Below are 17,052 nucleotides of genomic sequence, written 5' to 3' on the forward strand. Positions count from 1 at the left end.
CACATTGTAGATATTACTAGATACGAGCGGCATATAATCTGAAACAGTGTAACATTTTGCCATTCACTTTTTATTGCTGACCAGACAATTTGACTTTATCTGTTCCTGCCGCCAATTACATTACTCCCATATGTCAAACCTAAAATGCATCGCCTTGTGGCTGTAATGTCTTCACAGGCTGTTTGTGTACACCATATTGCTCTTAATGTGCAATCCCCCAATTACGTTAGCCAATTCAAGGTTGTAATATATCACAGTTTTGCATTTCAATGGCCTATTGTAGTTCTCTTTGGGCTCCAAAATTTACTATGCATCACAATCCCTCTCAGCCCTCTATCACTATCCACCAAACATGAGGCCCATTTCATTTCTAGTCCCATTACACAGATGTACAGCGGTGAAGCTCAGACTCCACTAGATTCTAATGCAAGGCATCGTGCATTTTAATCAAATGTACATAGCAGGATGCAGTAGTAGTGACGATGAGGCTGTTTGTACAGGGGAGATGAGAAGAAAAGCTGCCTCTCTCGCTGTTTTCTGGCCCTCACTGAGAGAGGCAGGCGGTAATTGGAATGGTCAGGGTGTGCCAGCTTCATTGGGGATAAGAGTAGGAAGGACAGAGTCTCTCCCAGAGACGGAGAGAGAGAGACAGAGGGAGAGATGGTTTCAACACTGTCAGCAGATCAGAGTCTTTCTAATGATCTAATGGAATAATCTCACTGCCACTCCAGGGATGGGTTAACCCCTCACTGACTGCTAACCACTGACATGTTACACTTGCAATTTATGTGCTTTGAGTTTTTGCAGCTTTGTGTGTGTGTGTGTGTGTGTGTGTGTGTGTGTGTGTGTGTGTGGATGCATAATATATTCACCTTCTCCCTCTCTCTCCACAGCTTTCCTCAGCTCTGCTCTTTGATGCGGTATACGCGGTGGTGGCGGCAGTCCAGGAGTTGAACCGTAGCCAGAATGTTGGCGCCACTCAGCTCTCCTGCAAGTCCTCCAAGATCTGGGAGCACGGCACGAGCCTCATGAATTACCTGAGGATGGTAAGATTGCCTCTGCTGAACGCAATGAGAATAAATAACAGGAGTGATGCTTACCTTAAAGGAATAGTTTGATATTTTGGGAAATATGGTCATTTGTTTACTCGAGTGTACTTTAATGTCTGCAAGGGAAATATGAAGCTGCAGCCAGCGAGGGCTTCACAGTATATCAATATTGTATCAATACTGTGATATGAGGCTAGATATCAGCTCTGATTTTGGATATTGTTATATTGTGAGATGGCAAAAGTGTTGTCTCTTCCTAGTTTTAAAGGCTGCATTACAGTAAAACGATGTAATTTTCTCAACTCAGACAGTTCCAGATATTCTACTTTTTGCCTTTACCACTGTTGACTTTTTAAAAAAATTTCAGTCAGTTAATATTTTGGAAAGCCCCAAAAATAGTCATCCCAACAATATTAATTAACATAAATATAGAGGTATTTGGTAAAAAATATTAAATAGTAGAAAAACAAAGGACAAGCTAGCATGTCTCTGTCTAAAGTGAACAAAATCTGTCCACCATCACCTTTCAAGTTCACTAATTAGAATGTTATGTTGGTTATATCTCATATTATTATCTGCTGTCAGTGGAAATGTGGAGGCTTTAAAATACCCAATTAACACATAGAAAAGTAAAGCACTAATAAACATCTTCATAAGCGTGACCTGACATCTAATCTGTTCCTGCCCTTCTTGTTGCTGCAAGTTGAGGAGCTGGAAACATAATAAACACAAACAGACAAATGTGATATATATTTGCTATGCTTGATATGAAGTTAAACATCACTCTGAAACAGCTAGCCAAGTACTTCAGAAGCTCTCAATTGAACATTTTATCTCTTGTTTATCTGTACTGAAAACCATTTCTTTGAGCAGTTACCTCCTGGTTTTGTTACCATGAAGCTTCCAGACAACCAGCAGACCCTCCAGGAAGTCACTGCACCCCCAATCTCTAAAAACAGATGTCTGCAGATGAATATGGAGAAATCTGTAAGCAAGGGACAAGATTATGGTATCAGAAGTCTTTTGGTTTCCATTTGGTAGATTGTGGGTTTGAAACCTGGTTTGGACATGGCCTTTCTGTGGTGAGAGGCATTTTCTCCCCATGCCTGCGTGGGTTTCCTCCGGGTGCTCTGGTTTTACCCACCATAGAAACATGTATGCCAGGCCAATTCTCCTGCCCATATCCCTGACCAAGACAATGGCTTATAACTGGAGATGATCGATGGGCACTGCACAGTGACCAATCCTGAGAAATACTAGGATAGATTACCTGCAGAGACTCCATCTCACTGTATAACTGTGCTTTGTATGGTTGTATATGTGGCAATGACATTTACCTTTAACTTAACAAAAGACAGTCTGCACACAACCTCTAGTAAAACAACAAGTTGTATGTATATTGAATGGTTTGTTTGTATAAAACAAATATATAACAACTATGGAGGTGCTGGTAGGAGGATTTTGTCACAAAGCCAAGCTAGCTGTTTGCTCTTGTTTTCAGTCTTTATGCTAAGCTAAGTTGCTTCATATTTACTGTGCATACTGTAAATGACAGTGGTAACAATCTTACCATCTAACTCTCAGCAAGTAAGCCAGTAACATTCCCAAAATGTTAAAAGGTTTTGGATTTTTCACTGTGTTTCACATTGTGGGTTTTTTGTCTGTTTTCTGACTCTCCAACTTGCAACAACAATAAAGGCAGGAAATAGCATTAATTAGATGTTGAGATCATCATTATTGATTCATTTTCTACGTGTTAATTGGTCATTTTAGAGCCTGGACATTTCCACTGACAGCAGATAATAATTGTGTAGCCCTCTTTTAAGATACACCCCCTACCCACTTGGTCAGTTTATCTTGTCTCTACATCATACTGAGAGACAATAGAGAAGCAGAGATAAAGATGAGCTGTCAGTGAATAAAATGTGTTTTTCTATTAGGGATGAAATGGCTGTAAGTGATTGGGCTATCGAAATACTTAAATGTGACGTGTGTTCAATATCAGACTGTTTGTCTTTCTCTCCCAGAGAAAGAAGACATGACTAATGGCTCTTCTATTTTGCTGTAAATTGAAGATATTACAGCCTTGTCTCCATATTATTATTCTAAATTTGACATGTTTCAAAAGGCTGATACTGAGCCAGGAGTGCCAACGTAGCCTCCAGTCATATCTATAACAGGCGCTGCTGAGAGGGAAGCAGGCAGGTTTTCTTGCTGAGGTCTTTTAACATGTTGCTGTCTCTGTCTCTGTGTTGGATAGGTAGAATTGGAAGGTCTAACAGGCCACATTGAATTCAACAGCAAAGGCCAGCGGTCTAACTACGCCCTGAGGATCATGCAGAACAGCAAGGATGGCCTAAGGCAGGTAAAGTAACTCCCAGTCTTACAAATCTGATGTTGGTAGTATTTCTCTTCAAAGTAATTACATGCCATTGTGATTGGTTTAAGATCATTTACAGATGAATAATGTGGTTTTTGTGAAGTGACTCATGCCTCTATTTTCGCTGCTTGGTATACAGTACACCTGTTATTGCTGAGTACAAAAACTCTTCAGCACAGCCCTGATCTCTGTAGGGCACTGCTTCTAGCAAATGTTATAGTTGTCTTTATGGCAGTGATGTAACTCAAGCTGGATCGTACAGCAGGGAGCCGTGAAAACACTCACTCAGTTGACATCTTTTGGTGGAAACGATTCCCATTATCCTGCAAGCAGAAGTGTCAAGGTGCCAGAGGACGAAATTAAATATGGGGGCTGCCTCTTTGAAGGCGCAAAAAGCATATTTTTGCAGAAAATAAATTAAAATAGAAGGTGTTGGCTTTGTCGTGGCTGCTGCTATGATTGGTTTCACAGATATGTCTCTTGGATACATTTTCAGGATACAAAGTTCATACAGGTGCTGGAAATTCTTGAAAACACTTGGATTTTAATATGGTGTTTTCAAGGTTTGAAAAGTGCTTGGATTTTAGATAAAGTGCTTAAAACTGCTTGAAAGTAAGTTACTGAATACTGAATAGATTGCTTTTTTAGATAAAGCTGTAAATAAGTCAGAGAGAGAGCTTAATTGCTTTTGCTTTTAGCACAAAATGAAGACAACTCAGCTCAAGGCTTGCCACTGTGATTCTGCATGAGTGGCTACATTTAGTGTGATCTGTTGGTCTTTTTTGATGTGTGTGCATGACAGCGCTGTGTCTCCTGTAAAGTAAGCTGTAGAAGGGAATTTTCTATAAGGTTAATGTTACATTAAAAGACATCATTAGGTAGTAAGCAGCAAAGATATTATTGGTTATTTCTCCAGTAATGTGATATAGTGTTTATATAGGATGCCAACTCCACTTACAGAGGAAGAAATGAAATAATCATTTATAATATATATATTTATATGTATATATATATATATATATATATATATATATATATATATATATATATATATATATATATATATATATATATATATATATAATTTATCACAGCTGTGAGGTGCTGGAAAAGCTTTGAAATGCAGCCTGAAAATGCTTGAAAAGTGCTTGAATTTGAATTTGGAAAAGGGGTGTGATTCTTTAATAAAAAGAGCAATTAGTTATATTTTACTCTCTTATCTCAGAAAATGACCACAATACATCAGCAGGGAATTGTGGGTGGTGTTGATCAATACCACTCCAGTATTGTCTCAGTGGATTCTGGGATTTCAAGCTCACTACACAGGCAGCCTTGTTGTGCTCTTTCGTTTAGTGAAAATACTCGACATGCACCACCAGGCTGCCCTGAGCCACCCTGCACAATCTCTAAAACTGCTCTCCTCTGACATCTCTTTGCCTCAGTTTCACACCAGGGAACACCGTTTCAAATGCTTTACAATTTCTTCTAGATTGAACACATTTACCAGGATTACAAAGGCCGAAAGTAGTCAGTAATGAAATGTAAGTGACGAGAGGCTTTGAGCAGCTTTGAGGTCTGTCTGGTTAATGAATGGATGGCAGAACTACTGGTGCTCCTGTGCTATCTACTGCATCAGTTACTTACAGATTGGCAATATTATAGCAGGGGTTTCCAATGCCAAATGTCAAGGATCCACAAATCAAAAAGCATTAGACTCCAGATATCTAATGTCTGACTGAAAACTGTTGGTTATAAAAGTTACACAACCCAGACATCCTCTCATTGTAACAATATCTAAATATTTAACTAGAGAATTGAGGATCCTACTTTGGGAATAAATGACCAGGAATTTAGCGAGGCAGCAAGAGACAAGAACGTTGCTTCAAATCCAAGAGTGGCTGGGGAAAATCTGTTTGGGCAAAGTGATTGCCCAGTACTCTCCCATCCATCAACAGCATCTACAAATGCTCCAGTGGAGCTGAGCCGTCACCGGCAGTAAAACTCTGCGGTCGATCTCCCTGGTAAAAAATATAGGTTGTGTGTGAGAAATGGGATCAAAGGTAAACAAACATCAGCACAAAAGTAGCAGAAGCCTTGAAAAGCTGAGTGACAGAGGTGTGGAAGATTAGGAAACTGGCTGTGTTTGTGTCTGCTTTTATGGTAAAAAGCTGGATAACTCTAGGTTTCAGAATATTTATAAATATAGCCTCATTTATATGAATCACAAAACAGCTAAAGTTTACATTTTGTGTATTGATGTGCTCTAACAGATATTGTAGTGTGCGTGATAACTCTGCACTGCACTGCGGATAAATATAATATAGTGGTAAACCAAAGAATGTGAAAAATGCACAAAGTAAAGTTAAAAAAGAGGGAAATGTATATGAATTATGAGTTATATAAGCTATGACTTATGTAAGTAAAAATACATTTTCAATGTCTTCTCCCAGTCCTTTTTAAAGAAGAAGCATGGTTTTCCAGCCAACAAAGCACAATATGACTTGATATTTGTGACAGTGCAAAAACATGCATTTATGTAACAGTGACAGTTGTGCTGCACGTTTTTCAAAAGAAAATGTCTTGAGAGTCTCGTGCGACTGAGCATAAATTAAACTTCAGTGTGGCCTTGAGCCTTAGAAAAGAAACTTTCAGAAGAATCAGGAGTGTGAGGTGCTTTAGACACGATGTGAGGGACCAAGCAGGCTGGCAAGAGGACTCAGGTGGTTTTTCAAAAAGTGGTTTTATTTACCAAAAGAAATGAGTCAATGCATAAACTTCTGGGCCCATCAAAGAGGTCAGTTAAACATAACGTAACTAAGGCTATGAAAACTTCAACTGAATGGAACTGAACAGACAAAAAGGGACAAGCTGCACACAAAACAGAACCTATATTATAGCTGATCAGGCCATTTTTGAAACAGAAGTGGGGAAAACAAAGACAAACACTACCAACCAGGCTACAAATGAAACAAAACAGGATAATTTGTCTTTCAGTATAAATATTACAATAACTAAACAAAACCAAAATACAAAAAACCCAATATAGTTTAAAGAAGAAACAAAATCCTTGACTAGAAACCCCAAATCCCACCATGATATGGCAAGTACATGGTACCGCCTAATTGGCCACTTCCTGTATTTTGTGGCTCAGCTTCAGTAGCCTCTCAGGCCTAGCCAGATGTCCCTCCAACAGCAGCAGGACCCTCAACACTGGTAAATCAGAAAAACTGAAAATTAGAACTTGAGTCAAACTAATGTAGACAAACTGAAGTGTGACTGTACAGCCAACTGAATGCTACAAATCGAAACTAATGTACTGTCAACTTATGCCGAATAAATATATATGACACGTATGTTATATGAATATCAAAAGCTATGCGTCATCATATATGTGTGCTGTTTGTATGTGCAATATGGATGTCATATGAATGGGGTCAATAGGTTAACTAAATGAGTAAATGAACCATTAAATGTAACCTAGAAAGAAAACTAAGGTCCGTGCAGGAAGGTTACCGACATTTAGATCAGTTGCAGATGTGGCCCTCACACACAAATATTCCTTTCAAATACAGAAATAAATGTACAGAGATAAATATACAGTATTTATGTTATGACCTGCTTCATACATGCCTCATTTTGTAATAGGTAACCTGTACATTTCCCCAGGTTAAAGGATCATCCACACCGAGAACGATAACAGTAACTGTCAATATATTGTTTTAAAACTCATTCTAACTGGATGGCAGAGTCTGGAAGACAACTTTCATTTTGCAAAAGGCTACTGCTGACCAAAACTCGGCCTTGCTTTCCAAATCACATATCATCACATCCACATACTTTTTTTTTCTTACAGTGTATACTGCAGCTGCACTTACAAAGTATGTACTGTTGCATGCAGTATGCGTACAATTTGGATATACTGTTTTGTCACAATATTGCACTTCGAACATTGACCCTCTTGCTCATATATCCGTCGCAGCATTAACCTCACAGCATTACAATTACAAATGCATTTGTCTGTCATTTTCATAGTTGTATCCTTTTATTGTTATTATCTTCCCCAGTATGCTTGGTGGAGATCATGCGATCGGTCGTGTGTGTGTGTGTGTGTGTGTGTGTGTGTGTGTGTGTGTGTGTGTGTGTGTGTGTGTGTGTGTGTGTGTGAGTGTGAGTGACCTGGAGATTGTCTGCAGCTAATCTCACATGCTAATGGACCAATCAGCCTGAAAGTTCACATTTATGACTGTATGCTCAAGGGCTTCTTGTGGTTGAAGTGACTTAAAATGTTTCTGGTGGTTCAGAATAATGATATATTTCAAGAGTAAAATTGTTCACCAACAGACAACATTTAAAATCAACCACTTGGTGTTTCATGTAACCAGCTGCTGCTTTATAAACTGAAATATGAAACCAGACACTGATGTTTGCTCTGAAAATGAACACTTTTTGTTTTCCTAGTTTATTTATTTATTGTCATAGTTGTTTGTAACACCTGTATGAAACCTATACTGACTGCTGACTCCTCACTCCTCTTAACTGGCCACAAATCATCATCAACTGCTTAACAAGGCTTACCTACTTGCAGTGTTGGGGAGTAATTAGTCAGAGGTGGAAAGAGTACTGAAAATTAGTACTCAAGTACAAGTACTGTTACATTACTTAAATTGTACTCAATTACAAGTAAAAGTACTGGTGTTAAAAAAATACTTAAGTAAAAGCACAAAGTACTCTTCTCAAAAACTACTCAGAGTATTAGTTACTTTTAAACCAGTGGATTTTTTACTGCATCGTCATTAGCAGACATGTGATTCGATTTACCTCTATAAAATATCTGCTTTCAAAACACATTTCACAGACCGTGTATAAAAATTATAAAAGTTATACTGAGGCAATTTGTTTGTGCCGATCTGTTTTTTGAGATTAGAGGCTGAAGTCTTGTAAATTGATATCACCGTAGAGGTCAAACAAAGTTTGAACTGCATCTGGACGCTGTCTCCTTTTCTCCCTCCGTACATGAAAAATTCCTCCAGGCACGGCCACAGGCACTCGTCCTCCATCTTTTCTTTGTCATCTTCACTGTTAACAGTGCTGTCCTCTGTCTCCATTTTGGCTTCTTTGTCTCCAAATCTTCAGTCTATAAATTAGTCTCTACTCCTCCGCTGTTCAGGTATGTTAACTCCAGACACCTGCGCCTGATGCAACAGTTTTCCTTTCCTTACATCATGGGTTTTAGTTGGCCCGGTAGTGATCAGATAGCCTTATTGGCTACAAAAATGCAAATGAAAGGTTTGAATATTAATTCAAATTGTGGGCGTACTCAGTAGCGACTTATGATTTTAAAAGTAGTGCAAGTAGATTACATGGTGTAAATTCTACTTAAGTATGAATAAAATTACACATTTGAAAAAAATACTCCCAAAAGTACAAGAACTGAAAAAAAACCTACTTAATTACAGTAACATGAGTATTTGTAATTCGTTACTTCCGCCCCTGTAATTAGTTACATGTAATTAACTTGCAAAATATCTGTAATTGTAATGCATTATAGTAACTGAGAAAAAAGTATGCAATTAAAGGAGCAATATGTAACAACTGCTCTTCCAAAAATGAGTGCTGCAGTCCAAATAGTGAGTTGATGCCAAAGACGATATTGTCAATGTAAAACTAAGCCCTTTACCCCAAAAACAAAAGCCCACCGTTCCAAAAATACTCACTCTATACGTTGAATTAAGTGACTGCCTGCAAGCCTCTGTTAATGTATTTCTCAATTTTTTACTCATTATAAACATCTACTGCTCTTACAAGACTATTAATAATTTCTTATAATTCATAAACAGACACTTTCTCATTCTGCAAACATTTGGCCTTAATTTTAACTCTAATTAACGTGAAACAGGGAAACAATAACTCAAGTTACTGGTCAGAAGCGAATGAAAAACGTTTCCTTGTGGGCATTTTCCCTACAGTAAATATTACAGACTTTAAATTACAGTTTCTAATAAAATATTGGTGATTACAAAGGGTTTACATCCAAATATTCTTTTCAAGTTGTGTGGCAGAGATCTGCTCTCTGAGTGACCTCACAGTAAATGTGGGATTATTTTGTTCACTTAAACAATTTTGTCATCTGTCAATGAGCTGTCATCTGTCTGTGCACTCTTGGCAGCTCAGATGTGATGTATCTTCCACTGCACAGAGGATTGTGGGTCAGATTTGCCAGAAAAGCGTGCTGGCTTGCATACTGCAGGAGAACATCGTGTTGGCATACTGCACATGACATAGTATGTACTGGGACATACTAAATCTTTCTCTGGCATACTAAATAGTATGGTAGTATGGATACTGGAGCACACATAATCCTTTAGTGACAAAAGATTTTCATATTGGCATCAGTACACGTGTGCATTATGTAAAAAACATTAAGGACACTGGTGGGTTTAGGGTTAAATATATAAATACAGTACACCTCTGTGGTAATTTTCTGTGTTTTTTTCTTGTGCATTTCATGTATTTTGGTATCTCTTTGTTCACTCCGGTTATGGATGCCAAAGTGAAGGGAGACACATTAAGCAGCTCTCTGCACCTGGGTTTTTTTGGCCAGTTTGTAGCCTCATCTATAAACACACATAAACACACAATCAAGCAAACATCTGCTCCTTTGCTTTCATCCAACTAAACTGATTACAGTAGTTATTCCTCTTTTTCTCAATCCCTCTTATTGTCTCTGCCTCTTTCTCGCTCCCATTCAGTCCATACAATGGAAGGATTACACCTGACTATCTGCTCGCATCTTTGCTCATTATCTGTGTCCTACAATGAGTAAATAGCACAGAATATTCTGCATGCCATCTTTTTTATGTAAAGTAGCTCATGCTGTGTTATGCTAGTTCTGCTCAGTTTGCTCTTCAAACCCTATTTTCTATAAATGCCAGAACTCGATATTTCACATTTCATCTTGAAGCCTGATGCTTGATGTAAAGTGATAACTGTAATCCTTAAAATTTATGCTTTTTCATGGTGCTGTACCAACGTATACATAGTACTTCCCCTGGAAATACCTGTCTCTCATCCTGACAGATATAGTGTGTTTTTCCCCGCTGCCCTGACTATTGTGTTTCCTGTCAATGCTGCATTATGTATGATGGTTATTAACTTATCTGTAATCCAACAAACCGTCACCACTCTGCTTCAGAGATAGCTGTATTTGTGCTTTCTTATCTGCAGCATTTTAAGTGGCTGTCGTTAGACTATTACAACACAGAGAGGACAGAGACAGTTTGACAGTACAGAGAGGAATAACTCTGGAGTTTCACACCACTGTTTTAAAACATTTGACCCATTCATTTGAGATGATCTCCATGAAAGAAGGGAAATGAGTTCCTGCTGGAATATGAGAAAAATCTTACCTAAGCAACCCGTAAAACAGTCAGACAGTTGCCCATCTGCCTTTATTAACCTTGTCTGTGTCTCCTCATGTCCCCTCTTTATACTGGCATTGTGCCAGCCAGGCAGAAGGATAATGCTATCAGGCCTAATGTGATGATTTCAACCAGAAGTATTATAAAGCAGCCCTGCCAGTTATGTTAATGGGGAGAGGCAAGGTGTTAGACGGGGGACAGGATGGGGGTGTTGTTTGTTTTGTTGACTAACACCTCCCACATGCTGTTGGGTTGGGGCTGCTTCAGCCAGGCAGACACTGGAGGTGCCAGGGCCTTGGCAGTGATAAGGAATGTGGCTCACGGCCCACACACACACACACACACACACACACACACACACACTCACACCTACACACGGAGTTTAGGCAGAGTATTTGCAAATCAACACATGACAAGTTGATATTTTGGGTCTTTTGTTTAGTTAAAATAGAGTAGTAACATCATAGTCTACAACGCCTACACAGTGTCTGGCACATTAAACACTTTCATTCAAAAATGAAACCTGAAAGGAGAAAAAAAAACATCTTCCATCAACTTCCGTCCAACACTTTCTGGAGACAGAAAGCAATGAGGCATGTCCTACGCAGCCACCGACCTCCTTTTCTCTATCTCACTTCCTCTCTCCTTGCTCAGACGGTCACACCCACCACCCCCCCCCATCTTGAGCCCCGTGGTTGCGCTATAGATCGCCTCACATGTGTGACCATCAGCTCCTCAGGGGGTTCAACACCCTACAGCCAATCACCATCACAAATTGAATTTCTCTGGCAGGCATTTTCACACTTAAAAGCAGTTTCCTGCTGTTCAGTCTGCTTCGCCTTTCTCTGGTTTATCTTTCTACCTACATGTGTCTGTCTGTCTATCTGTTTGTCTGCTGTCTGTCCATTTGTTTTTTCACCATCACGGGTTGTTTTCCGCATCACTTTATAATCTAATGAATAATGAGTCATTGGATGTGCTTTGTCTTTGCATATTTGATGCAACTATCAGCTCTGACCAGAGTATTAATCACTGGCTGTGCTTGAATCCTAAGGATCTGGAGGAAGTCAATCACGATTTATTTTTACAACAAACCTCCCCATATGAAATACCAGGGTGGCTACAGGTCCTTAAAGGTCTTTAAATGTTTTCATTTCACATTTACTAATAAAAGGCCTTAAAAATTCAATAGTGTTCAATTCTGTTTCATGGTCTAAAATTCCAGTTTCTGTGGGTTTACTTTCTACATAATTTTAAACCCTCTCCAGAGCTTCCATTTAGCCATTAATCTCCAGTATTTTAGAGCGAGCCTCATTCATGTCATTTCACCCTTGAACTGGTGATTCGTATCACACAGTCCCTCACATATTACCCATGAAATGACCGATAATAATGGCCAAATAATGTAGTGGAAACATTGCTGGGTAATTAATTGTCCAATTACCCAGCAATGTTTCAGAACAAGACAAACTGTAAAAAGTGGAGCAGTCATCAGTCCAATCTTCACGAAGACATTGTGACAACAGACTGTCTGTCTGAAGGCTAAATGAGACAGGATGCCAGACAGGGGAACCACAACAATAATACTGGTGTCTAAATAACTTTCAGTATAGAAATTGGGAATTCTACGTTGATATAGCCGCATTTCATTGACTGAAGGATGGCTGTAGGAATTAATATCATTATGTTATATACAATCAAGAAGGCTGAATAGACGAAAAGTTGAAAAAAGGTGGTAGGAATAAACAAGTGTATATTTCTTCCTACTCCTTTTCGAACATGAAACATTTAGTTTGTGTTGTATTTGCCTATTGAGTTTGTTGTATAGGTTTATTTTTTATTGAACTTTATTGATATTCTTGTTCATTCGTTTTTTATCTCTCTTTGTCATTTATTGCTATAGTTTTATTTATTTTTCTTTTTTATGTGTTCGAAATAAATAAATATAAAGAATAAAGAATTGTCATTCATTCATTAAGGACAAATATATTCTTTTAATACTAATAACATATTTTTGACAAATATTCTTGAACTCAACCATTTATTCTATTTATATATCTTTTATTTTAACCTTTAATTAAATTGTGGCATTAAAGTCTTTTTTAAAAAAGTCTTAGATTTAACCTGCTCATACAATTTGATACCCTGAGTATTTGTGAGTCTGCACTGGTTCTTCTGTTCCTGCTACTTCAGGACTCTTATAAAAAAAAAGTCAAACAAAGCACCTGTATTACACCAGTACATCAACTTAAGCATTGATTTAGTGCAACATTTTGACGTAGAAGGTGTTAAGGTTGATTGCAATCTTGTAGTTGTAGCTGCTCAGATGTATTATTAATGCTTTTCATTCAGAACTCTAAACCAGAAAACCTGATAATGTTCTTTTAACTGTTTAAATTATTCATCATTTAATTCCTGAGAAGTGCATTTAGACCAAGTGTGGTCTATAATATTATCTGAAAATGGCCCATTTGGGGCTCTAGCCATAACTATGAAAGCAAACTCCAGTAATCACTTTAAGCTTGAAAACAACTATTTCAGATGACAGTTCAGTTAGCCGACCTTATTTCCAGAATATGATGTGTCTGCATTACGCAATATTCTTTATGTGTTCAGTTTTGGCAGGCAAGGTAATTTTCTCAGCTGCTCCTGTGTTGGCAGCCAGGTAGGCCAATGATGATGGTGTAAGAAGTTGGCATTGCATTGTCCGTGCTCTGGCCGAAGCACCACTGGCACCTGCAACCAACAACAATCCACAGAGGAGGCAAGAACGACAGGTGGAGGGAGACAGAAAGGGAGGGAAAAGAGAGAGGACGAGAGGATGACAGGTGAAAAGTAAATGAGACAGAAAGGACGTGTGAGAGAAAAATAGGACAGAAGGAAAAGAGGCAAAGATGAAGCTTTGAAACTAGAAACAGTCAAACGATATTTCTGTGTGTCAAAAAAACAGCTGGGGCTATTTTTTTTACTGCACATGCACCTCTGTAGCTGTCATCACACTTTATACCAAAAGCAACAACGCTGACCTTCACTCCTATTTCTGGTTGGAGTGACTAATCGTATTATATTAAAGAAATAGGCTGTAATCCTCTATATCCTTTTGCTACGTCTATTCACAAACCAGTGTAATGAGCAAGATAAAGGAGCCTAATACGAAGAAATATCTTGGCTGGTCTGTGTGCGAGTGTTTCTGGGTGTATATTCTCCAGATGGTGTGAACACCAGGGGTACGCTGTAAAACAGTATCATTCTGGATATATATACAAATGGCTAATATAACTCAACCTGTTCCTCTGAACGCACAGACGGCTTTTTCCTCTCCAGGAACATCAAAAGATTGAGCATTTTCCTACCTCACACTCTTGTTGCTAGAACAAATCACAGCATTTTCTGTTCTGCAGGACCAGAAGTATGAGAGCTGTTGTGACTTTATTGTGTTACTGGGCTGTGGCAGCTGTGGTACAGCTGACTGATTGATTGACATTCTGGGTGTGCATATGCACTGTAAAAAAAAAAAAACTTTAAAAAGTTAGTGTCCAGGCTTAAAAATTTAAGTTGACTAAATTTAAAAAGACATGTTGAAGTAATCTTCAAAAACGTATTTAACAAATAAACTTTTCTGGTAAATAAACTTCATACTCTGTGATCGCTTCAGCATGCATGGAAGAGGAGCATGAACTCTGAGAGTGTGCTGCTCATTAAATCAGTGTGACAGTCCATCGGAAGGTGAAGAGACACAAAAGAGACAAGCAGAGGAGGAGAGCAATATGAGAAGTGGGTCATCGCAGGTGAGCGATGCGTTTGGACTGAAAAGTGATATTGAGAAGAGTGACCCAACTGCCTTCGTGACAAACCTTTTTAAGGAGGTGTTCCGTGGGCTCAAATGTTAGGTCTGGTGCACAGCTCGTAACCCAGACCTATGATTGGAAGAATGCAGGCAATCTTGAAACTGGCAAGAAGCAAGAGAGAGGTGATGTTTCAGGACATGCAAGTGAAGATATTTCCCGATATGGCACCTGAAATATCTAAGGGGGGGCCTAATTCAGCGACATTGGGTTGACGTTGCACAAGGCTGAGGTGAGACACGGACTGCTGTTTCCAGCCATGCTTATAGTTACCTACAATGGACAGATGATACTATTTTGGGACTCCAATGAGGCTGAGACTTTTACAAAAAAAAATAATTAGTTCTGCAGGACAAGCTGGAACAGAGGTGAATGGCTGAATGAATGGACTGAATAACTGAGGTCTGATGAAATCATGAGTCACAGTAAACCTGGCTGGTGATAGTTCCGACATGAAACTGCCCACAACAAGGTCTGTGAATTATCGTGAGTAACCAGTCATGTTTTGTTTTTTTTTCGGAAAGAGAAACTGGTTTTGAATTTTTCATAAAGCCAACTGCCATCTAGTTCTGTTGCAGAGAAGGCAAACATCTCTACAGCTGATTTCTCCAAAACTCTGCAACTCAGACCAAAACAGGCAAGGCAAGGTGAGTTAATTTATAAAGCACCATGCAGACACAAGGCAATTCAAGGTGCTTTACGAAAGCATAGAAATACATTAAAATAAAAGTTAAAAGAACATTAAAATTATAGAACAGATGGATCTTACATTTTCCCTGACAAAGCTACAGTGAGTTGTATGTTAGCCAACTGAAAAAGAAGCAGGAGGAGATTTTTATTTAAATGATTTTATTCTTGACAGTATATTTTTTTGGTTATTACTGCAGAAACACTATAACTTCTGTCCACAGGGGCCTCCAAAATCAACAAAATACTAAACTTCCTCATAGTAGCTTTAAGTAAACTAGAAAAGATAAGATGGTTCAGCAAAATTCCAGTATAACTTTTTATAGTGTGCTGCAGTTTGTTTGTGTGTGTTCGTCTGCATGCATGCTTTTTGCGATGTGTGTGTCAGCGCTTATGTGTGAGCAGTGATGGGTTTGGTGCCAGCCCCCGCCGCCTGCTTCTTGGCTCTGCACACAATCACACACATCGAGCCCACCGCCATCAATGCGTGTTTAGCAGAGACACAAGTCTTTTTCCAAAACAAACACACTGCAGGCTGCCAGCCAGCCGCACCACAGCACACACACCATACTGACAGAGCGGTCCAGCCTCTCTGCAGCCCCCTGGCCTCAGTAGACTGGCCCTCATTTTCTGCATGGAGCTCATTGACAGCAGCACGCCTGTTAATTGGAGGAAGCTGTAAAATGAGTAATTATTGCAGTTTGGGGCAGGCAAGCTGTTGCCTGTTACAGCGCTAGGCTCTGTTGTGTGAAAGTGTAAAAGAGAGGGTGCGATGTAAGCTGCAACAGTGTAGTTCTATGTTTATGTGCATATATGTGTATGTTTGCTCATATGCAGGCACACATCTGAGCATTGCAGGGGGTGGGTGAGCTGCAAACACACTTGGCCGATTCCTAGAGAGAAGAGAATTGCTAATTACTTGTTATAATGGAGGCACTTAATCACAGCTTTGGTGTAGAAACCACCTGAGAGAGAAGAGAAAGAAATGAGAGAAAGTAACAACAGAAAAAAAGACAAGAGAAAGAAACAACAGACAAACAGTGAAATATTTTGAGTTAAAGTCTGAGAGACTGGAAGAGGCTACAGAGCAGGTTACAGCAGGAAATGCTGGTCAGAAGTAGAAAAAGCCAAAGGCCAACTGCAGCATGACTCAAAGCAAATTGTTCTCATTACCGAGTCTACAGGTGCTTTGCAAAATTCGATGCTGAAGAATAGATTTGGTTCTGACATTGTAGCACAATAATAATGTGTTTTTATGAAGTCCACCAGGTTGACAGCTACCAGACTTGAAACTGAGCTGAACTACCATTGGAGACAAAAAGATGAAAAAAAAGATCAAATTTAAACATCATTAAATAAATGCATTGCCAATTTGCTTTTAAAAATCTCTAAAGTAGATGAGCTCTTAATAACGTAGTTTCGTATTCCATATCTGCACACGACGATATCTGAGAAAAAAAACTGCCCGTGTTTCATTTTGTAAAAAGGAAGATTAAAATGATCAACCTGTCTTGTGATATATGAGTGAACTTGAGAATAAATTGTAAAGAAGTTACAAAACGATAACGGTAAAGAAAAAGGCAAAAACAAATATTTGTATGTAAACACACATGAGTGATGAATATTTATATCATATACTGAAAGAATATTTAGTTTTCTGAACAGAGGAGCTG

At 38.8% G+C, this 17,052-nt stretch overlaps 1 protein-coding gene across 1 annotated transcript in view; it reads left to right on the forward strand.

Moving 5' to 3' along the window:
* The window catches only part of grik4 (glutamate receptor, ionotropic, kainate 4), a 331,077-nt gene that overhangs the window by 255,571 nt on the left and 58,454 nt on the right, over positions 1 to 17,052 (forward strand). Inside the window, exons 9-10 of the mRNA XM_084716969.1 lie at positions 894 to 1,046; positions 3,310 to 3,414. Coding sequence (XP_084573095.1) covers positions 894 to 1,046; positions 3,310 to 3,414 — 258 coding nt within the window. The remainder of the gene's footprint in view (positions 1 to 893; positions 1,047 to 3,309; positions 3,415 to 17,052) is intronic.

This window comes from Lutjanus erythropterus, chromosome 4 (genome assembly GCF_056507025.1).
Source record: "Lutjanus erythropterus isolate fLutEry1 chromosome 4, fLutEry1.hap2, whole genome shotgun sequence".
Lineage (NCBI taxonomy): Eukaryota > Metazoa > Chordata > Actinopteri > Lutjaniformes > Lutjanidae > Lutjanus > Lutjanus erythropterus.